This window comes from Falco cherrug, chromosome 3 (genome assembly GCF_023634085.1).
Source record: "Falco cherrug isolate bFalChe1 chromosome 3, bFalChe1.pri, whole genome shotgun sequence".
Classification (NCBI taxonomy): domain Eukaryota; kingdom Metazoa; phylum Chordata; class Aves; order Falconiformes; family Falconidae; genus Falco; species Falco cherrug.
Window position 1 is genome coordinate 78,151,232 of NC_073699.1, and position 23,255 is coordinate 78,174,486.

At 39.1% G+C, this 23,255-nt stretch overlaps 1 protein-coding gene across 4 annotated transcripts in view; it reads right to left on the reverse strand.

The window, feature by feature from the left end:
- Nucleotides 1–371: 371 nt before the first annotated feature.
- Nucleotides 372–23,255, reverse strand: part of FHOD3 (formin homology 2 domain containing 3) — a 415,647-nt gene continuing 392,763 nt past the window's right edge. For all 4 annotated transcript variants that reach the window (XM_055705739.1, XM_055705737.1, XM_055705738.1 and 1 more), the window contains 2 exons: nucleotides 21,096–21,257; nucleotides 372–6,402 (listed from right to left, as the gene is read on the reverse strand). In XM_055705739.1, coding sequence (XP_055561714.1) covers nucleotides 6,320–6,402; nucleotides 21,096–21,257 — 245 coding nt within the window. In that variant the 3' untranslated portion in view covers nucleotides 372–6,319. The remainder of the gene's footprint in view (nucleotides 6,403–21,095; nucleotides 21,258–23,255) is intronic.

The following is a 23,255-nucleotide window of genomic DNA, read 5'->3' on the forward strand; positions in this document are numbered from 1 at the left end:
TGTGCTCTGAGCACAGAGTATTTTTAAGGCAGGAACCAACTCCAAGCCAATGGCAGCAAGCAGTAACCCTGTATGTTTAGTGAGGATTTGTAGGGCTGGATTACTGAAATCCTTGAGAACCAGAGACACATTTTCATTTTCTTCACTCAAGATTAGGAATTAGGCTCAACTTGTGAAACTAGGGGTAAAAGATCAGTTTTTTATGATGAGACCACCCAGATGGCTTAATGGCAGCTGTTTTGTTGTCCACATGGTGGCTTTGCAGATACTTAGAGGATATGAAAAAAATAACCCATTACCCCTTCCCACCCATTTCCCACCGAAGCTCCCGTGATTGGCTTCATCAACAAAACCAGAACCAGCCCAGTCAGTGCTTTATAAAGCTTTATTGCAAGATGTGTTTACATAATGCTGTAGAGGTGAGCCATTTAACTACTTATATTAAGAAATTTTGGACACAGGTTTGTGGTCAGTTTTCCATATTGACCCTGCATGGCACAGGATAAAAAAAAAAAAAAAAAAAAAAAAAAAAGTGTGATTGCATCTTTCCAGACAGTAAAGTGGGGAGAGTGGGGGGAGAAGAGACAGATGAGGGGTGTGTTAAAAAGAAAATCCCCTGGTTTAGAATAAATGTGAAAAAGCTTCTGAAGGATCAACACAAATGGTAGGTGAGCTTTGTGTGTAGTAAAATCTTAAAGAGTAATTCAAGTTCTTTATGAAATAAAACTGAGAAACAAAAATGCGGTTTTATGGGCAATTAAATTTAACATAAAACAAATTAACCTAGAATGAGAAAACAAACAAAAACAAAAACTCAACCAAAAGGACCTGTAGATAATATCTCTGCCCATGCATGGCTTGTTTTTTAAATTACAATTCACAGAATAACACTGCTGGAAAGCCTATTTTACACTATGCTACACAAAACATGAAAAAACATGAGTAGTGACATTTACACAATTTTACAGTATTTTTCCTTTGCCTAAGAAACACATCCTTTTCTACTTTACATTTTTTTACAATTCCCAGCTCACAAAAAAGGACACTATACGCGTAGACAGTCTTTAAAAAGGAGAAATGTACCCAATGCTACAAATAAACCTTTTCTTTCACAGAAGCCTCTGTATTAGATAGTGATTAAACAAAATATATCTCTATGCCACTCGATGTGAAATGGACTAATTAAAAATATTTTTTTTCGTTTTTTTCTTTTTTTTTTTTTGGCGTAAACATAAAACTATAGAACATCTCCGAAACTTCTTGCATTAATTGCTATGTAACTATTACACTGCTTGCCAAAAACTTCTTGGGATCGTATCTGAAATGCCAATTGAGCCAATTGCTGCCCCATTAAAAAAAAAAAAAGGAAGGTAAGCCTTACAGGTTGTTTGAGTGTTTGCAAATCATCTTCAAGAATTGCCTATAACCACATATTTTCTCTTATGAAAATGCTTCAGTTTATTTTCTTTCAGAGCCTGTAAGTACCTGGCAGTTTTTCCTTTGGAGAAACATCAACAGCTGTAGTCCTTACAGTTTAGGCAAGTATTTCCTGCGTCCCGATGCTGGAAATGCAGGGCCATCATCCAGCACACAGGGTCAGGCTCTGCCTGCACACTCACGCACAACCCACCTCGAAATTGATGAGAGGAGTGGTACATGTGCAGTGAGCATACAGGAGTGGGAAAGAGAGAGGAATATGCTCGTGCTTCTGTCTGATACCATGTCCCTGCACATCCTTTAGGTCGAGGCAGGCAGCGTGTACACCTGCCTACGAGATGTAGCGGGAGGAGAAAGGGTGTGAAACTGGTAGGCCATTGCCTTGTCCCCATTCATCTCAGTGAAATCAAAGCATTGTAAAAACAAAAACCACACAGTGTACACACACCTGAATCCAGACTACTACCACCAGCCAAATGTTTCTAAAGCGTTTTAGGCAGACGCTCGCTGTTGTTATTACACTACCAGGGACACCGGCGTAGAGCGGTGCCCGATACGAGGAAATATTTACTGCACCTACAGTGGCATTGTGCTCCTCGGGTTTGCAGGAGATGCTGCAGCCCTCACTTGTGACTTGTCAGTAGCTTTTAGCGTTTGCCAGGGTATGTCTAGAGCATAGCACACTGGGGATTTAAGGTGCTCGCCTGCCACGTTATCTAGTACCTTGAGGGGGAACGGAGCACCCTGCAGGAGGCCCTTGCTGTTCAGTCACACCAAGACTCTGACAACCAATTTCTGTTAAATCAGGGCATGAACTCTTACCTATATATATGTATATATATATATATGACTTTCTATGAAGGTAAAAGCCAGTCTTGTCTACCTACAAATCTGATGCCTTATTTTGCTGACAGAGTCGATCACTGCAGAGATTTATGATAAAAGAGGGTCAAAAGAGAAAAAGCAATGTATTTTGAACACTGCTTTTATGCTGTTTCCAGTATTTATTGGAGCAAGAAAGACCCTCATTAAACCAGCATTTTTTTTGTTGATTTTGGATTATGGACAGGGATCTATGTCTAAACAGAAGGGTCACACATAGCAGCCAAGGGGCTATAAAACATCTGGAATCCATGAGCCTGGTGCCTGGCCTTACTGAAAGGTGAAGAGTGATGAATTTAATTTTTGTGAGGGATCTTTCATTCTCGATTGTGGCACACAGCATTCCCTGGGGGTGTTTCTTCACCGCAGCCATATAACTGCTACTAAAAGTTATCCCTCAGCTGGGAGCAAGGGAATACAAAGTATTGCTATGCAGTCTGTTTCTAAACACCAAGAGAGATGAAAGGAAATTAGGATAGTTTCCCTTTGGTGGCCATTTCATATGCTAAAGTTTACCTCAGCATCCAAATTGGGAAGGCATTATGTTGGTAGACGGACAGACAAGTTATTGGCAGCAGATGGGTGCTGGAATGAACACCAGCAGCAACTCTGAGAGCTCGGTGGAGATACAGAACTCTGAGTGCTACATTTGCAGCTGACTGGTACTATGAGAAAGAGAGGTAGTTATTATGGCTGCAAGTGTTTAAAAACAGCCTTCACGGAGCTCTAAGTGAGAAATGGGAACATGTGTTACTACATTGTGTTTCCAAGACCTTTATACTTGTCACAAAACCAATCCACATCTCACACACATTTTAAAACAATTGCTACTTCCTTACAGTGGGCTCTTTCGATGATGGAGGGGCAGGCAGCAACTCAAAACCTGAAGGTTACAACCTGATTAGACAGAGGCATGCAAATATAACCAATTCCTCCAATTCATCTGGGATCCAGCAGTCAGATGAAGGGGAACAAATGTTATTTCCACAGTCAGGACACGCCAGCAGACTCTGGAGGAAATACTGCCACCATACAGATTAGCACATTGGGCCACTGTGCCACTTTTACTAGGAACCAAAATGGAAATCTTTTCTGTAGTTCTTGCATTGTTACTGTGTTTCATGACCTTGTTGCAATAAACATTTTAGACAGTGGAATGAAGCTGACTGTACACTACTGCATAAACAAGACCAAGTTATCCTTCAGAAAAAATGGTATCGGTTTTACACATACAGAGCAGGAACAGAAAAAGAAACACAATGGAAAAATAGACAAGGAAGAATATGCTTCACATTAAGACAGTTGCATCCAGAGAATCTGAAAGAAACCAGCTTTTTTTCCTGAACTTATTCTAACCCCACTCCCCATATCTAATTTTCTCCTCCATAAGGGGCATATGAAGTTTTGCACTTTTTTTGCACAATTCTTGAAAAATACATATACCCAACTATGAGTATTTAATCAGCTATTGTGTTTCAGACACAGATGCTGAGCTATGTCTAAATGAAAGACAAATTAGTTTCCTGTTAGCAAGTGGTCACCAACAGCCACCTACTTTGCACATTCAGCACATTTTAATTATTCTGTTTTAAAAAATTGATTGATTTTCTCCCTCCAATCAAATACAGGACCTCTGTTGGCATAAATGCATTTTGTTGCATTTTTGCTTCTTTTCTCACTTAGCAAGTATCACAGTTCAACATAACCATTACATTCAGGGTATCTTCCTCTTGTTTCAGACTTCAAAGACCTCCACAAACCCCCATTACCTTCATTCCTTTGTTCTAAGCATCCTTAAGAGAGATTTTAAAAGCCCATAATGGTGAGCAGCACATAAAGTTCCACTTTAAAATCCAGATGCTTGTAGGTCTTGCTTGATGACAGTGAAATTAATTATATGCCGCTTCTTTCTGTTCCCTAACCAGCTTCCTTCTTTCCATAGCTTTCAAATACACGATTCATTTTATTAATTATACAACTACTGCCTTCTCCCTACTTGTAAAATTGACTTTTTAACAAGGTGAGGGGAAAACCACATCAGACTCAATGCTGTGCTTGAGAATCCTTGCTCATTAGCACCTTTCTACCCCATGGACCCTGAAACATGAAGATCCAAGGCATTGCCAGATAAAGAATTAAATGTTATGATCAAGAGGGTGGACAGTATAGATAGGACATTCAATTGCAAAACTCATTGCAGTGTTGTCAACTATCTGCGTTTTTCATCACTCGGATGCTGTGCTCAATGTGTTGTGATGGATGACCAAAGTTTCAAAGGTTTACTGTGTTTGGTTCAAGTATCCTGAACGATCTTCAGCAATTATCCCATCCTTAATGAGAGCAGAGTAGAATAACTTGCAGTACCTGACCTAGCTTAGGTGCCAGAAGCAACAAAGCTACGGCATTAGGAGCCCAGCATAGACTATTACTTAACCCTACTTTTCAAGTGTGTTTTGCAACTAAAATCAAACCCTGTTACCATGACTAAACTGCTGCAGTTCCCCACTTAACTAGCTTGAAGGAAGCCTCAGCTGTTACTGATGTGCAGATACACCCTTAATCTTAGAGGCTAAGGCAACAGAAAGAGATAGTCTTGTGCATCCTTGAGTATCAATTGGCCATATACAGACTTTGGCTTAAAAAGTTCCCTTTTGCATTACCGTTGTTTGCAGTTCTCTTCACAGTGCCTCAGCACTGGCTAGGGTGACTGTGTTGAGTTCATCTTCACTGCTGTGTATGTCCGCAAAGGCAGACAAGACGACTAAAGGTTCTTCAAACACACATGCTGAGGGCAGTTATAAAAGTCAGTTATAAAACAGTGAGATAAGGACAAACATATTGGAGTGTTCACCATGGTACCCTCTCCACTTTCATCAAGGATAATCACAAAAAGAGTAAAGAACAGCAAAAATGCAGCAGCCTTTTAGCAGGGCTGTTTCATATTCAGATCCACTAATTTGAAATAAAATCATCACCACATTATCTTGCAGCAGACAAACGCAGCATGAAGGGCACAGGCAAGTGAACAAAACTTCTTGATCTTAGCATCTGAATGCATTTATCTAGTACATAAAGTTGTTGGCATAGATCTCTTTGAAACTGTACAAAAGCACAGTACAGCCATAGCTCAACGAGAGGGAGGTGTTCTGTGTCCTCTCCTCTGTGTGCATGCTGCTATGTACAGTATGAGTGTGATTAATACATATTAATTCAGGATCCTAAACTTTCCACTTGTATTGCAGGCCATCTCCTGCCCCACAGGGTGAATCCCATTGAATAACATTGAGTTCCTACAAAAAGACATTATTTTCCTCCTGTCCAGGTGGAACAGTAAGGCCCCAGCACGAAAATCATGGTCCAGCTGGCTTCAGCAAGAGCATGATTTCACACCATGACTGTATGTGTATAGATACGCGCACACATGTCCACACATTCATTCTGTACATTTACAAAGGTACACATACATTTTTACATTCTTTGGTGGCAAAATAATAACAAAAAACCCCCAACAAACCACAGGGTTGCACAGACTGTGCATCTTTGCTTAATGAATCTACTTCAGGAAAATTGGTGTTGCTGTAACAGGGGTTATTTTGCCTCTTTAAGGACTGTTCCTCGCATTGACAAAATGCCATACATTTACAATGACTAAAACAGGGCACAAGGAAAGCCAACGTAAACACAGCTCACATAATGACAGCTAACTCAGAGAGAGCCCCCTCCTACCCACATCAACACACCACGAGAAGAAGAAGCCGTATGCTTCCAACTACAAGCACCCAAATGCTTCCTCAGTTACTGTCCGGATGTTGTGCTGAGCTGCAGAACACCCTTCTTCTGCCCTGGCTGGGGGGGGTTGCTTTTTGTTGCTTATTAAAATCGCACTATCGGAGGACAGGATGTTGGGAGCAGCAGAGGAGGCTGGCAAGTGAATGCCTCACCAAAGGGTTGTCAGCCTATGTGCTTCAGATGAATGGCTCTTGTCGCCACCTCTGGGACATCAAACCTGCATCTCAGAGGTGCTGATGAGGCCCAGTGCTTTGGCTTCTTCTGGTGTTAGTCCACTCTTTAGTGTCCTTCTCACTGGATAGTCGTAAAGTTCCAAAAGCAGGCAACAACAGCAACAGCAACAACAAAAATCCAAAGAAAATGCAAACAATTAGAAGTGATAATTACATGAAGACTTTCAGCTGAAAAAAAACCTGTTAACATGCAAGCTGAGTCAAATCAAAAGTTGCTGTGTGCTCAGGGCCCCAAGATCAGAAACACTGAATAATGCCCTGTGCCAAATCCATGGGAGCATCAAATACCCAGCAACTCAAATCAGGCAAAAAGACATTTGTCATTTGACAAGTAGTCAACAAAAACTTTTAAGGAATTTTAGGATTTTTTTTATCCGAAATTGTATCAAGTGATTTTCAGTCTACAGAAAGGATCATCTGCCTTATTATTTTATAGTTTCATAAAGATTTTTTAAAGAGGTTTTGGATCTCTATAGGGCTCAATTGAATTTACACTATAAAATCCTACATGAGCCTTTACAAGTGTAAAAAAACCCAACCCACCCAGAAGTTAAAAGGTTAAAAATGTGGCTACTTTACAGTCAATTCAAATAATTAAAACTACTGTCTTCATACACACTTCCCTTTCTCCTGTAATGCTCCCCCACCCTAGACCCATTTGGGTCATCTTTGCCGTTAATAGTCTGGAGCATTTTAGTTGAATCTAAATGATAAATCTAGGACTAAATCTCATTTCTTAAATTTTCTATGAAGTGTTCTGACTTCATAGCCCTGACATAAAACTTTTAAATTTTCTGATAGCCTTTTTTATTCAGAAACAAGTGACTATGTGACTGCATACACTGAGCATTAGCGTCCTCCTAGTTTTACTGGTGCCATGATTTTCAGGTGGATGGGCTTAATGGACATAAATGGGGTGTTCACTCCACACTTTGATGTTCCTCAGGTACAAAACGCACATTCAGAAGTTTAAGCTGCATGCAAAGCATAAACAACAAATCTATGTTGAAAAAAATATATCCAGAGCCCCAAAATAATCAAATCTAGAGGAAACTAGCAGAGAAACCAACTGCAAACAGTGGTTAAGGACTTCTTGCATTGCTATCATCTAGCAAAATTAAGACCACAAACTTATTGAGATACTCAGTCCATGTAGCTGAAACTGGGTGGTCACACTCAAGGGTCTAGCAGGAGTGAGAGGAGGGAATGGTCAGTGTCAGAGGATAAGAGAAGGAAAATATGGCACGGTTGAACATTTGATACCATGCAGGTAGAACAAACGTGATCTATGTTTGATAGTCAAACCGCTTTCATCAGTGACTAAGGTTAATCAAATAAGCTGAGTGTGCCACATGTGTAACTGTTCCTCCTTATCAAACACTTACTTGAAAGTTTTTCTTCAAAGCTCACTCCTTTTTCCTTCAGCATTTGCACACTTATTAATCACCGCTAGGAGTCTGCATGGCAGCCTTTTATAATACCCACTTTTTCCTACAAAACTGATCAGCAACACCTTCCAAGTTTAACAAAGCTTAGCTTAAAGCAGTACAAGGTGAAATGCAACTGATAAAGGTGAGATTAAGAAACACAAAAAGTACTACCAGAACAGCAACATATTTAAATAAATGCTCCGGTGTCCATGGTGTGGAATACCCAACATGGACTGTTTAGTCAGTCCTCAACACTGGCACACTTTTATACTGCTCAGATTTGATACCCAAATGTCCACGGTGGCAAATGTTAATTTCTAGACATGAGCTAGGAAATGTCTTTGGGTCTTAAAGTATCAGTGAATCACTCAATGCTTATTTCTATATCAAAATGAACAATATCAGGAGTGAAAGAACAAATCCAAGAAAGCTGCAATTGAAATATTTCTGTCTTACTAAAAGCAAAGACTTCCCCATGCAGCTCACCCACTTAGCTGCCTGCACTTTCTCTCCCCTGAACATTTTTTTTTTTTTTCTGTACCCTCTACCACATGCAGACAAACACAGACCATAGCTAGCTTGGCCACCAGGTAGCAGAGTCATGTTAAATAAATACGTGTACAGGAGACTGAACTTTCACTGGATGACTCTCTAGATGACATTACACCTTCTCACTGCAGGCAAATGTGAACTGGAAAACCAAATGCAGAACAAATCTCCACATTTCAGACACTTTTGCAGAAGTTTCAAATCGAACATATTCATGGCTGCTCTCACACACATCCCCAGCTCTCTGGGATCACAATCCCTCATATTCGCAAACGCAGAACAATCACCACTGTAAAACAAAGTTATTTTTCTTGTCAGATGGTAAGACAGGCAGAGTGAGGGAAAGCAATCGCTAATCCTGTTTGCAAACATTTAACAGGAACTGGGGTGCTCTGCTAACACTGATCATGTACTGGAATAAGCAAAATTTAGGTCTTATTTATGACAATGTAATTCTGGAATGGCCTTCTTTAGGTCAGTGCAATTATTACTGCACAAATATCTGGGCTGAGACTTTGTCTAGCAACTGAAAGGGAAATGTGTGCCTCTAACTCCCACCAAGCAGTATACAGTTGTCTAAATTCCTCCATCATCCTGAGTGACAGGATTACTAGTTTACTAGGAAAAGCCAAATGGATTTATGAGAACATACAGGCCTATTTGAAGAAAATTAGAGGAGTTTATATTCAGAAGTCACAGTCAGGAGTTAAAATATCATGGTAGAAACCATCTTCATGGCCAAATGAGGAAGAAAACTAAGAAGTCTTCTTTACATAAGCAAGTTTTCTCTTTGAATCTCCAGCTGCGTACCCATCAAACATATGAAAATCTTAGTCTGAGGATCTCGTCTATTAACCCTTGGATGACTGAAAAAAAGAAATACTGTATGCAGCATGTGACAAGTGCCCTGTTCTGGGTTTTCTGCATGACTCGCACAACAGAGTCAAACCTCAGGTATGGACTTTTTGTGCCACTGAAAAACAAGTAGGAATGACGATGCTCAATGGATTGCATGGACGTACACAGCTGTAATTAAACAAAACAATCCCCCTGCATCCCTCAGCTGATTGTTCTAACTTATCTCTGCTGTCTTGTAATACAGAGAAAGATAGCTTCAATTTAAGATATGCCAGTAACCTAAGCTTTCAAGGCCAGCAGTTAGAAGAGAAGACCTCCAAGCAATGCAGGTCTTTGGTGGTCATAACAGATTGTCAAGAAAATAGTTATTAAAAAGCAAAGATGTGAAGAATCTTTTCACTGATGGACGCTGACTTGTATAAACTAAGCATGTAGGGCCAAATACTGCAAAGTGCTGTGACTACTGGCAAGATTAAAGCTGTCCACCATCAACAGGCAACCAGGATAACAGCTGACAGCATCATGGTCGAGACTCAGATAAGTGAATTCTTGTCCCTGCAATGCAACAGGCCAGTCTGACACCGATGAGTCCACCTGTAGTTTGAAGGAATTTGTATTTAGGGAGATGAAAGTGGCCTGATAAAGGGGCCTTTCATGTAAAAATTACATGTAATAAGTGAAAATTACTTACAGTAAATTCCCTCATTTGAAGATACAGTGGATGGATGCATATGAGTCACACAGGAACAAATTCCAGCCTCACCATTCTCTGCACTGGCTTGTGAACTATGGAGGTTTGTGAGTGATGAAGCCAGGAGAAAGCTGAGTTATTGACAGGAGCAGGGACTGCTCTGGGAGGTGGGTGAACCTTATCTTAACATGCTGTTAAACAGATATCCTCAGACATTTGTCTATGTCCTCACAAAGCACTTGGTAGGGTTCCTCTACCTTAGGAAAGCTCATGAACACATTCAGTCATCAAAACTGAATACAGAGAGGTATTTCCCTTCCATGTTTTACAGGCATTGCAAAATTACATTTCTCAAACTAGATTTTCACTCTCCCCTCTTCACTGAACTCTGTCGTGTCTCTAACTGTACTAGACGTATCTTGGCTTGTAAAAGTCTTGGCCTGATTCAGATCACATTAAACTGAGTTATGGAATGCATTTTGGAGGCAGTGACAATAAAAATAAGACTTTCAAGTGACCTTCTAGGTTCTTGAAGCAATTTTTAAAACATTTGCTAAAGAAACATAACATAGAGAGAAAATAACTTTACTCTGGTCACAAGCAAGGCCTGCTGAGATCCCATAACCAAGAAACTAAATGTTGTTTTTCTGGGGTCAGAGGGTGTGATATTTTTTGCTAATCAGGAAATCTAGAATTTTATTTGATATCCTGGCAGAATGCAGTGTGCTTATGATGAACTTGATGAATTTGACTCTGCCTATTGGGTCAAAATCTACACAGATACATAGCCCTCACAATACATTGGGAGTGATTTAAAAAAAGAGTAATTCCCTACCTGTGGCTTTGACAGAGAATAAAATTATCTAGAGTTTGATTTTCTTTTTAAAAAGCAGATAATGTTCCTAATTTCCCTTTCCTTATTTTTTTTATTTTATTTTTTTTAATAAAGATTCCACGAACAGTAAAGATCAGTCTGGCTGGCGCTGTTTATTCTTGCATTTGCAATGTTTTTTGACACGTGTGTCTCCACTTGTATGGATGAGTCACTTGAAATGCAGAAGAGATATGACCACTCTCCTGCTCAAGAAGTCACAGTATTAGTGTCATTCCTATTACAAAGGTGTGGCAGACACAGCTTTCTTTTGGTACCAGCTGCAAAGGTAATGCAGCTGCTAGCTGATGACTTAGAATGAAGAAAATTCCAGGTGGCTAAGACTTACACAGCAAGGACAGCAGGAAGGGCAGATTATGAGAGGCCGTACAGGCTAGTTCCATCATTTCATTTAATTTCATATATCCTAGTTTTATTTTCTGTTACCTACCCACACCCAGCTTGCACAGTCTATTTTCTCATATATTTACAGTTAACATATTCTCTTGGACTTCAATGAATCCAGCTATGGCAATTTTCAACTCAAAAGTTCAATCCAGTCTTGCTCATATTCTCTTATTTTAATCCTTTTCTGCATTTGTGTTTTTATGTCACTATTGCTCTAAGTTGTACTTATGTTTAATTATGCATATATCATTGCTTAATGCAAATAGGCCTAAATGCTTAATAAAAGTACTAAAACATTACATGTAGATATTTTCTTACAGGGATTTGTAGGTGAATTTTTGGACTTTAGCGTGCACTTCTCTGAGGAAGCACAGTCAGCTGAAATGTGGTCTTTGTCTGGGTCAGCTACATAGAAAGCTCCAATAAACGATGTATAATTACTTATTACTGCCCTGCAGCTTTGCTTTGAGTCCTGTCCACACTTCATAGATGGCACAAGTCTCTGTAACACGAAACTCTGTAGTTCACAACCATTTCAGGTGTAACTTATGGTGGCTGTGACAGAAAGAGTCGTCTAGCAGTGGAAGACGACAAAGTAGCATTTGGTAAGGGAAGTTTAACTTGTGTTTCATCTCCAGGTGGTTTATATCCCAGGTGTTATAGAGAACAAAAAAATAACATTGCTTTAGAGAATCTGGGCTGCGTGAAGAACATACGAGTTTTAAAGTAATATTTAATGTGTAGCTGAAACTGTTAAATTTTCCAACTTTATGTATTTCACAGATTGTCATTTACATAGTTCCAACAGTAAAGCAAAAAAGATTTAACTCCTTCTTTGAAAGCCTTCTATGAAAAAGAAAACCCTATTTTTCAGGACTTCTGTGAATTCCACTATAAAACGTTACTACTAAAAGTAATCCTGCTGCCATCTCTTTCATAATTTCTCCCACTTAACTTTATCAGTCAGAAGTGATTCCACTATTAACAGGTAAGGCATCAAGAGTGTAGAGCTTGCCAACAACTGAGTCTGCATGTAAGCACTATATGCTATTTTCAAGACCAGACTATACATTAACAATGCACAGGACAAAAAAAGGCAGATAGGATACAGAAAGTAAGCCGCCTAACACAAGTGTTTTGAGCATGCATCCTTTACATTCCATTTGAAATTTTAAAATGACCCTCCAAGGGGGTAGCTCAGGTTTATGAACATAGAGCTGTCTGTTGGAGAGTGACCCAGCAGAGGAGTGGGTCCATGTTTGAACACTCGGGCTCTATGGACAGCAACTTAATTATCTCCACTGGGAATCTGTGCTGGGAAATAAAACAGTAAAAGGCATCATCTCTATGAGTCATCAGATTAAAAATAATTATGATCAAAATAATATTGTAATTATGCTAATCAGGTAGTGTTATACTGCCTACAGGAGGCCATATATATATATATATATAACATAGTAATGGGGCAAGATAAATTCCGAATAGCTCTGTGTGAAACATTTTTGTCCATCTTCTAAGACAGACTTCCCTCCAAACAGGTTTGACACTCGCATCTAAGTGTAGTCAAATTCCTGCCTTTACAGATCCTTGTGCTAAACTCCTTCATGGCAGCAGAGGGCTCTCCTTGGCAGCTGTGATATCGCGATGCTCTTCTGGAATGCCACATAAGAGATCGCTTTTGTTGCTGTATTTCTTTTGTAAAGCAACTTGAAAAGCAGACCTGTACTTCCCTGTCTTTTCTCACTCTCAAATGAAGCGCTTTCCATAACAACTCTGTGACTTGTCAGCCAGCAACTCACTGCTGCTGATTTCTTGCTCAGATGCTGAAAATAATCATCATCTTTCAGGAAGGAAGGATGATGTAAATAAGGAGTAAATTACTGACCACTGATAAACTTGAAAACCACTTCAATATGAGAATAAACCAAACATAATACATATCCTATCAACTTAGGGCTAACTGTGTGCAACTTAACCATACATATTTTTTTAATACTTACAACTTATATATCCCACTTTTGGGAATGAATCCTGTGCCAAGGATTCAAAACCCTTGAAATATACCTTTAAAATATGCCAACTAAAATGACAACAGAGGTTAATGTCGATGAATTCACCGATGCAGTGAATGGAAAACTGGCCAAAGTGAAAACAACTACTTGTATCTCTTGCAAGATGCAAACAAGATGCAAACAAATGAGGTAAAATGAGTTTTTTTCTACAGAACTTCAGTTGAAAAAGTACCAAAAGTGTATACCGTAACAGAAGTATTTATCTAGAAAATGTCAATACCAATATTCTGTGACTTGGGAACATGATCAGCTTTATCTCTTATGCACACTGACATCACTTGCTCTTTATCAGCTGCTCATGTCCTGTCAGTTTCTCCCACATTACCTCCTGCTTGTTCTTTCCTGCAATAAAGAAAACACCATTTGGCCAAGAAGAGATGGCCAGAGAAATTCCAGCACTTGTAAATCCTTGTCTGGAAGCCCATGGCAAGCTGCAGAGCACTCCCTCTTTTTGGTTCTCCCAGCGCTGGAGACACAGCAGAAGAAAATGCCAGTGGTCTGCCTACACTGTAGGATCCTGATGGAACACAGGCCTCACCTGCTACCAGGATGCACTCTGCTAAGAGCAAACCCTGAGCAGTGGCTACCTCTTCCTCCACAGAGCAGCGTGTCTGGTGGGCATTTAATCCCATGAGGTGACAGCCACTTTAAAATGACTAAGGGCAACCCATAACAGCAGCAGTTTATTTCCCTGTACCTACACAATGTCCTCTGTGCTTGGGTAATGTAACATACATGTGCATGTGAATGTCTGTGTAGTGGTCAACATCTCTGTCTTCCACCTGTGTACTGAAATAAACAGGGAGAAAAGATACCTATTCTTTGTAAACATGCCATATTTAATTCTGACTTCTCAGATCAATGCAATGACTTTTCACCTTTTTCTCAGTTGCTGTATTAAAACAATGCTGCTCAATTTTGAGCAAATACTAGATTCCACAGTATCTCTAAATACCAGTACTGGAATCCAATGCAAAGTTAAGGAATATACTTAATGGTGCAGGCTGGGTTAATTTTATATCTGACTTTCCTTATATAAAAAATAAAACTGTTTCAAGCACAAAGTTTAAGGATATCAATCCCAAAACAAATAACTTGTATCAGAATGAAACTCATTACAGAAGTGACTCATAGATTCCTCTAAAACAGCGACTGAAAAATGAAGTTAAGCATCTTTTACTAGCAATTTTTTTTTTAGTAATTTTTAGACCAAACTTTCAAAAAATCTTTTGTTTTGACAGCTAGATGATGTAGAACTGTACAGAATGATGGCAATTTCACTTTCACAGTGCTAGGACCAGCCAAACGCTCTAGAACAAACTTCAGACATGAAAGGTACACTTTGAAACTCATGGAGACTGCCAACAAAACACATACACAGGTACTATATATTTGAACAGTTAAAAAGCAGGATGTCTATCCCTGTCTGTCAAGATCAGTTACCTTTAAAGAAAGCTATAAATACAAATGTAATACACATTGTAAAGCAGAAACTGAACAATCATAAATAAATGCATACCTATTTAGAAATGGTATTAATATCAACAATCACAATTATATATGTCACCAATTACAACTGAAAAAAACTGAAAAAATGGAACCAGCTATTCATCCTTACATTTCAAATAAATACACTGATTTACAACTATTAAAACTCATGGTGAGACCTATAGGTTACTCAACTAATCCTGCCTCTCCTGTTTATTCTCCTACAGCTGTTGATGCTGGCCTCTGGCACAGATGAGATATGGGACTATGCGGGCCTCACCCTGATCAGGTATATAAATTTATACAGTTTACTGTGGTCAGTTGTATTTATAAATCATTCATTAAGTACTGTTAATTTTTATTTTATTTTTTATTTATTTTTTAATATTTTTAATAATAGATTTAATATTAATTTAATATTTCAAATATTTTATTATTTTTTATTTATTGTAGATCACGGAGTTTAGTTCTGTCATTTTTGCAAAGATCTTGCCATCCTAAGGATGAAAGATTGTATTACGTAAAAGGCATCCAAAAGACATTAGCTATCTCGGCATCTAATGGAGATAACCTTCCAGCTGCCAGAGTTTTAAGTGCTTTATCTCAAGTTCTGTTTTCATTCAATCATTAGATTTTTATTAACTGGGTATTGACCTTCTGAAGGCTCTGTACTTTGTGTGAGGATAAACACACTTTGATACTGAATACCATCAGTGATACATTCACTTTTTCAAAATGCAAAGAATTGTTGCTAAATGTGCACCACTAACTAGTTGACCATGCCCCCTCCTCTAACTCCTGATAGGACCCAGTTACTCAAATCCCAAATAATTAGTTGCAAATTCTAAGTGAAGTTGCTTGCCTTTAAAGCATTTTATATAGACTTCTTCTTGTAAGGTTTTTATTTTTTTAAAAGCATAATTTCCATTAACTCCTGCTTTTAGTCAGGCTATAAATACCAGAAGAACAGTCTCCCTCCTGGTATTTTGGCACTTCGGTATCTTTTCATAGCCAGAAAAAGTAAGCGGAGAAACATGAAAATGAAAAATAATGAAAAAACAAAGAAAAGAAGAAGAAAAAGTTAACTGAAGCACCCTGTGAATGCCAAACAACAACTACACACCTTTGGATTCAGTCTCCCATCTAGTATTTTGTTTGCTTACAAACATGTTTATTCCAAAGCAGCATTGCATGCCTTCCTAAAACTTGTCTAAAGTTTGTCTCCACGCCTGGACCTTTGGGAGAGCTCTTTCCCATGTTTTGGTACCTGATGGCAGTGTGCCAACTCCTATTTCACTTTTTCTGAAGGTGGAATTTAGCATGAAATACCTGACCTAGGATGTTCTGTAGTTAAATTTAATCCATTGGCCCTGAGTTTATTTGTCTAAAATTCAGGTAATCTCCACTCAATTTCTATCTCCTCCACAGTCCACTCACACGAGGCTGACAGATTACTTGGGTGGTGCCTCAGATCCATTTCTGCATAATGACTGTAAGAATTTTTTACTCCCCACAAGTCATTATGCAAATAAATCAATAAATCCTTATTAGATGTTTCCATATCTCAAGGGTCAATCACAGGGTATATTACTTGACTAACATGTGATTCCAAAGCCTACAATAAGGCATTATCATGTCTCTCTCTCTTTTTTAAACATTACAAATAATTTGGATCAAGTTTTCTCATTTGAATACTCAATTAAATTATGATTCAATTATTACCTGCTCCAGACCCATTTCTCTAACTTAAATCTAAAGCTTATTTTAAATTTTAATAAATTATGAGAGAAATAGGACTGCACAGAGAGACACTGAGCTAAAATGATGTGAATGAAAACAAGCCTCTCTGTGGTGTCTCCAGCAGAACCCAAGGCAACCACCACTCTGCTACTCACCATCAAGTATTGGCCACACCTGGGCCCTACATTATGGTTTACTGTTCAGGGTCAGCTAAAGATCCAGACGCAAACAGTGCTGTAGAGTCAAGCCATCATTAAAGAGCTGCTTCCTTGGTGCAATTACCTGGAATTACTTGTTGGCAAGACTGTATCGGGATTCCCACCCTTTGACCACTGCCTTGACTTCAGGGAGCCAGGAGACACATTTTGAAGCATGAAGGTTGCTAACACTAACAATTCATACAGAAGGAGGAAGGTACTTGCAGGTCAATGCTCTAGCCTTAAGGTAATTGGTAGTCAGCTGATCTAGTTTTACTACCTGTGGCTTAATCAGCATTCAAACAAATCCTTAGGACTTTCTCTTGGTCCTTTGATTTCAGAGCCCTGCCATGGCCATTCACAGAGGTCAGGAATCAAACCTGTTTGAGCAGCATTTCCAAGTATTGCTCTGTGTATACCAGAATTAGTGCAAATACCTTCCATATGCTTAGTCATGACTATTAAATTGGAGTGTGATTTTTCATGATGCTGACTCATGGGAATCATACAATTCTGTGACAGATCTATCCAGGTCCATGAGGGCAACACAGAGATTGCACCTCCATAAGAGTCTAATCCTGAGAGAATTGATTTTATGTTAGGGGATGGATGTTTTAAATAAACATCCAGGACAAGAAGGAAAACAGCATTATCTTCCTGTTTGTCTATTATCAAGTTTGGGAGGGGGGAGTCTTTAATTAAATGTACTTCAGTAAAATTTTTATCTTATAGATGCTGCTGCTAGTTTCATGTGTCTTCTGTTGCCTCAAAGCTGCAGGGGCTGTAAAACCTATTTTTCTTCTCCTCTGGTTTGAAGCAACTGGCACAGGCTGGTTCGTCATGCTGTCAAAAGCTCATCTAGTAAGAGGATTTTATAAGCAGCCCTATTCTTTATATAATTTCTTCTCTTACCTCACACTTCATGTAATCTTCAGAACAAACTCTGTTTATCTCTGTTACATTATTTTTTAAATTCATCTCGCTGTATTAAATCACCTTCTTTCTTGACTGTTTTTGTTAAATCTCAGTGGCATCTCATAGAGAGAGTATTTATTTCCCCAAATGCACTGGTGCAATGCTCGTAACACTGTTCTGTAAGCCGCTAAAATTAACTTCAACAATTGTATTAATTGAAATTTGGACTATCGAAAAACTTCTTTATCCCCATTTTCCTTTGCACTCATTTTTTGTTATGGCATCATTTGTGAAGGTCATCCTAACCTTATGGGAGAACCAGACAATCCAAATTATATTATTCTTTATTTCCTTGCTTTTGAACAGCTCCCCATAATGTTATAAAAACCTTTCTCACAGAAAGCTGCCCTCAGTCTTCAAGAACAGAAACATCATATTTTTAACCCAATTTGTATTTCATGCCTTTAAAATATGCTGAACTGACATCTCTAGAGGCTGGGGTTTGTTGTTTACACACAGAATAAGGGCATCAGAGAGAAAAAAAACACCAGCAGAAGTTTCCCATGGCAACTTGCCTTGAATCTATCTTTGAATAACCACCTCAAGGGGTGACAGAGCATTTCAGTTTCTGTGGCTCATTCAATCCTGTGGCTTTCTGATGAGGCTTCTAATGAACAAACACAACCGTAATTTTGTTTTCTCACATAATATACCACTCCAGTATGTCTGGTAGGCAGGTCACTGAACACCCACCATGGGGCAATTACTTCCAGTTGGTTACTGTACTTCATAATGTCAAATCTGATCCTAAAAACCTCCACGGTGGAAAAGGCTAGAACAGAATTAAGTTCTTTCTCTGCAGATCATCACACGAACTCAGCTGTTATGCACTTACCATGTACCTTAGCTTTCTGTGATTCTTCCTATCTTCAACCAACACACACAGACGTTTCCATCTGTCTTTTGTTGAATGACTCACTGTCTTATTCCTCCTCCCAATTTATAATTCTGCTCATTACTCTGAGAGTTCAAACTCTTCTGTGTCATTAAGATTTAACTAAGCTCTCTGCATACCAGATACAGTCATGCTGCTGTTACAAAAGGTAAAACGGTTCAAATGAACAGGTCAAATCATCTCATTTTACCATTACAAATATTTCTTGACTTTAACTTAACCTTTTCCATATTCCTGTTTCTGTTTTCCCCTAGTTACAAGTGACTTGAATATCACTTGCTTTTTACCTCACATTTTTCTGTCTTTTTTATGGCAAAAAAATCCCTTGTCCATGAGAATCTTCTACCTGAATCACAGGAAATATTTACAGTGCAATTGCATATATTTCTTTTGGGTTTCTGATTTTGCTAAAAACATGTATCTCAGCTCAGGTTCACTGAAATCTTTGCTGAATGCTAAGTAAGCCTGATAAGATTTTCAGTTCTGCACTGAAAGCAATGAGACATATGCAGCATGATGCACAGTGAAAATAATTCCTTTCAACTGAGTTTTGCTTTGATGTCCACGAATAGATTGAATACCAAGCTTATGGCAAAAGTCAAGGGGTATGTATGGGAGCCTGAAGACTGAAGGTGGTGAACCACCCATCAGATAATAGGGTCTCTTTGCTCTGCAGATAATAAATATCATAGTGTCTGCTGACCTAAATCATTGAAGTATGCTAAAAATCCATTTTCTAATAGGACCTGTGTTATACCTCTACCTGAAAGATCTGCTCATTTAACTCACATCACGCATTCATAAGGGTTGGTCTCTGTTCTTTCCTGGAGGTGCTGTATTATCAGTCCGGCTAAGTGTGTTTTAGAGCTAAACTACATCATTCATTCATCATCCAGTATATTGACTATCTATCAGAGTGAAACAGTTCAGTTAAGATAGTCTCCTTTCACACTTCCTTTCAGCACATGTCAGCTGAAAGGGATGCTAAGCTACTGAACTTTATGTTTGTTTTGAAACTGCCTTTTAATCCACTTAAGAGTCTCACCCAGATCTTGAAGAACAAACAAGCAAAAGAGCTGGATTCTATCATGATTAATTACAATGGAAATTAGTCCCATCCTAAACATTTACTGAATGCTTAATCCCTGTTAATGTTTTTACTGAATATAAAAGCCAGCTCCATGGAAAAATATACAGTATTTTTATTATCATTATCCCGTTTTGTTGTTTTTTTTTTTCTGGCAGCAAGTGCTTTCTTGGGAAAAAGGTACCTGGTAACAAGCAGAAATAAGATTTTTTGGTGTATGTGCATGAAGGTAGTGATGCTAACAGAGGTAATATTTTAGCATGGGATAAACCATGGAAGTAGTCAAACATACAGGAGGTTTATTTGATATGCACAAGCCAACTAGGGCAGTCAGCACGTGCAGAACACCAGAACTGTGTGGGCTAGTGGGTAGCAGCAGCAGGTGATGCCACAGAGGTAAGGCACAGTGTATGACAAAGACAGACAATCCAGTGTCAGCTCATTTTCTTTGCTTAGTCTGGCTCATCTAACCAGAGTGTCCACTTTTCTTTTGCTCTTGCCACATGCAGAAGTTCCTTTCTTAGCATGTTGAGAAAAGTGAATATGCTTTCAGCACATGCTAGTTTATAGCAATCACTGCTTATACTAAATGTTTTTGATCACTCACTGTATTAGAACAAGTCCACAAAAAAGAAAATCTGTGTGTTTTTTCACTCACTGTTGTTGTCTCCTCTTTGTCCTAACTTCCCAGAAATGCTAAAAAGATGGATGGAAAGGTAGTCAAAAAGCCATATATAGTGAATGACATTAAACACTACAAGCTTATGTTCTTTGGGTACTTATCCTTCTCATAGTAATCACAATAGTTTTTGCACATAAGGAAAAATAAAAACCTAACCAGAAAGATCATCACCACTTAAACACTGTATTTACTAAAGCATGAAATCAAAACTCGGGTACTGTAGCTCAGTCCTGTGGCCACACTACATCGTTGAAAGACCACCTTATAGATGTGCTACCTTTTCTTCCCAGTGGAAGTTAAGCTCCTCTATAACCACCTTGCAGCCAAGCAGCAGCAGACATTTTGTTTTCAGGGCTGTGGAAGGATAGTACACAGCACGAGAAAGAAAGATTTTAAAAGGTGAAATATCTCAAACTACTTTTTGCTTTATGAATAAATTCAGCTACAGAAACAGCTATTAATCTTTATGTCAGTTCACAGTACCTTATAGCATTTTAAGCAGTCTCCATTTGAGGTCCTGATCTGACTTCTCTAGTTATGAATAAGTACTGTCATCAGCTCTAAAGCACCATAAACCATTCTTCTTCTCTTACTGCTAAGGACATTTCAAGTTCTGTAGAAGACAGTCACCCACTGCATACAACATCATTTAAGCAATAGTAAGAGGAGTTCATACCAATTGTAAACATACACTCAAGCTACTACGAACTACCAATACATGTCTGCGTGCTAAAGGCCTGGTTCCTACACCCATACATATAAATATTTGACCATACGCTTGTTTTGAGAAATTTAATAGTTGTATACTCACATGACTTCCTATTTGCTCGTGACCGCTTCCTCTCTCTAGGCACTGCTCGCTGGCTTGGCACTTGGGTGGCAGACTTTACAATGCGATCCATGATCTCATCTGCTGCGTCATCTGTTGCATTAGGTGAATCATCGTTGCCAGCGTTCCATGAACCGATACGGCCTGGAAAAGTCCAGCAAATGAATGGAGGCAAAAGAAGGCAGAAAGTCTCTTGCGTCATTTTGGTTTTGCAGTTGGGTTTTTGGGGAATTATATCAGGCAGCTCAGTCATCGCTACTTCAAACTGGCCAAAGGAGAAGACTCTGCCTAATGGAGAGTATTCCTAAATAATACCCTAGAGTCTCTGCTGAATCAGCAGAGAACTAAGAACTCAAATGCAATTATAATTTTCTATTCCCTTCTGCCTCAGAGTCTTATTCTCAAACATACAACTGGCAATTGTCTGGTAGAGACTGTCTATACGCCAAGGATTGCTAGTGTTCTATGACCATGTTTCCCTCTGCTCCTATTACACAGAGACTAGAAGACATGGCACATTAGAGATTGATGCAAATTAGCAAGACAGGTCTTTTGTATCAAAATAGAGAAAGAATCAATTTCTGAGCATCTGTATCACAGCCTAGTGCAAAGGCAACATGAAAAGGGCAAAAAGTGTGGTTTGACATGTCTCGTTGTCCCTTTTACAATGAAGAATTCACCTTCTCATCACAAAGCTGTATGTGTCCTGGCACAACCGTGTCTGCTCCGTTATGAGCAGAAAAGCAAGAGCTGTTGGCAAGCTGAAAACCTAAATAAGCAATTTTGGTTAAAACCACAAATAAACAACTGAGCCATGTCTCCGAACCCAAGGTTCTGGCACTCCTTACTCCACAGTCAGACACGTTTTTGGGGTTCCTCCACTACAGACTACTGTTCCGTGTATGTTTTGTTTTTAAATAATTTGAAGGCTAGTACGCAGTGTGAACACTGGCAGCACGACCTGCAAAAGAGTGGGTGTGGCAGAAGTGCAAGCAGCTAAAAATTCACTGGTGAGGCCACTCTATATCATGTCCCTGATGTCAATAAACAACAGCCTTGATTAGCACTTTGCTCTGCTCCTTGTCTCCTGGCTCTCATTAAGAGCAGCTGCATTACGATAGTGCTCTTGATAAGCTTCTGTCTGGCTCACCCATCCTCTGCCTCTACTATTCTGACTTGCTTTATCAGGACACACTGCTCATTAGCATTCAATGGATTACTTTAGCTCTTCACCTTGTGCACTGCAGCCTAAATTATTTAATCTTTATACATGAGCTAGTTGACTTGCTTCTTAAACTGGGGCTGTGAAACGTCTAAATTAGACAGGATCATGGTTCCAAGCCTTAATAAACTACACACACACAGATTCAGTGGTGGATGCTTTGGATGTGCTATAGGTGCTATCAAAAAAGAATCAAGAAAGTATAAGATAATCCAGATGTGAGGGAAAAGATATACCAGAACAGAAAGCTGAAGACTTGAATTTTGGTGCATTGCCTTTACTCCAGAACCATCTTCCAGGTATTGTGTATGGGAGGAGGTGAGGGGAAGATGAAAGAAAATAAACTGATTAACCCAGTGTCTGTAAAATGCTTTAGCATAAAGTGGTTTAGTTAAGTCCTTAAATGAAGAGGTGTACCAGCAAATCATATCTTTGACAAAAAAACCAAGGCTATCTCTATCTCATTGCCAAGAATAGTCATGCCATCAGTGTCAGGTGTTGGAATTGTCAGATTGGGTCAGGTTTTCATTTCCTCCCTGTCAGCTTTCAGCAATCACCCATGCTGACACTTGGAAACAGCAGAGTGCCACGGACCTCAGAGACAGAGGTATCTGTCAGGACAGCAAGGAGATGTTGGGCTGTTCACAGCAGCTTTTTATGCTCCTAGTGTCCACTTGAACCACTACCTTTGCAGTTTAGCAGGGAGGTGGTTAAAAGATTCATCGCCTTTTCCCTACCCTTTTTCCTCTCCTCAGTCATTCCTAAAATGCTGCAAGGCTCTTTCACATGAACTGCTACTTTCTAGTTGCTTCTATTGACAATAAAAAGATTCCCCAGTTGCCCTCTTTGTTTCATGATGAGAACAAGAAGAAAAATTGGGGTGTTAGTGGGCAGCCACATTCATGGTCAGGGGGAGAGGT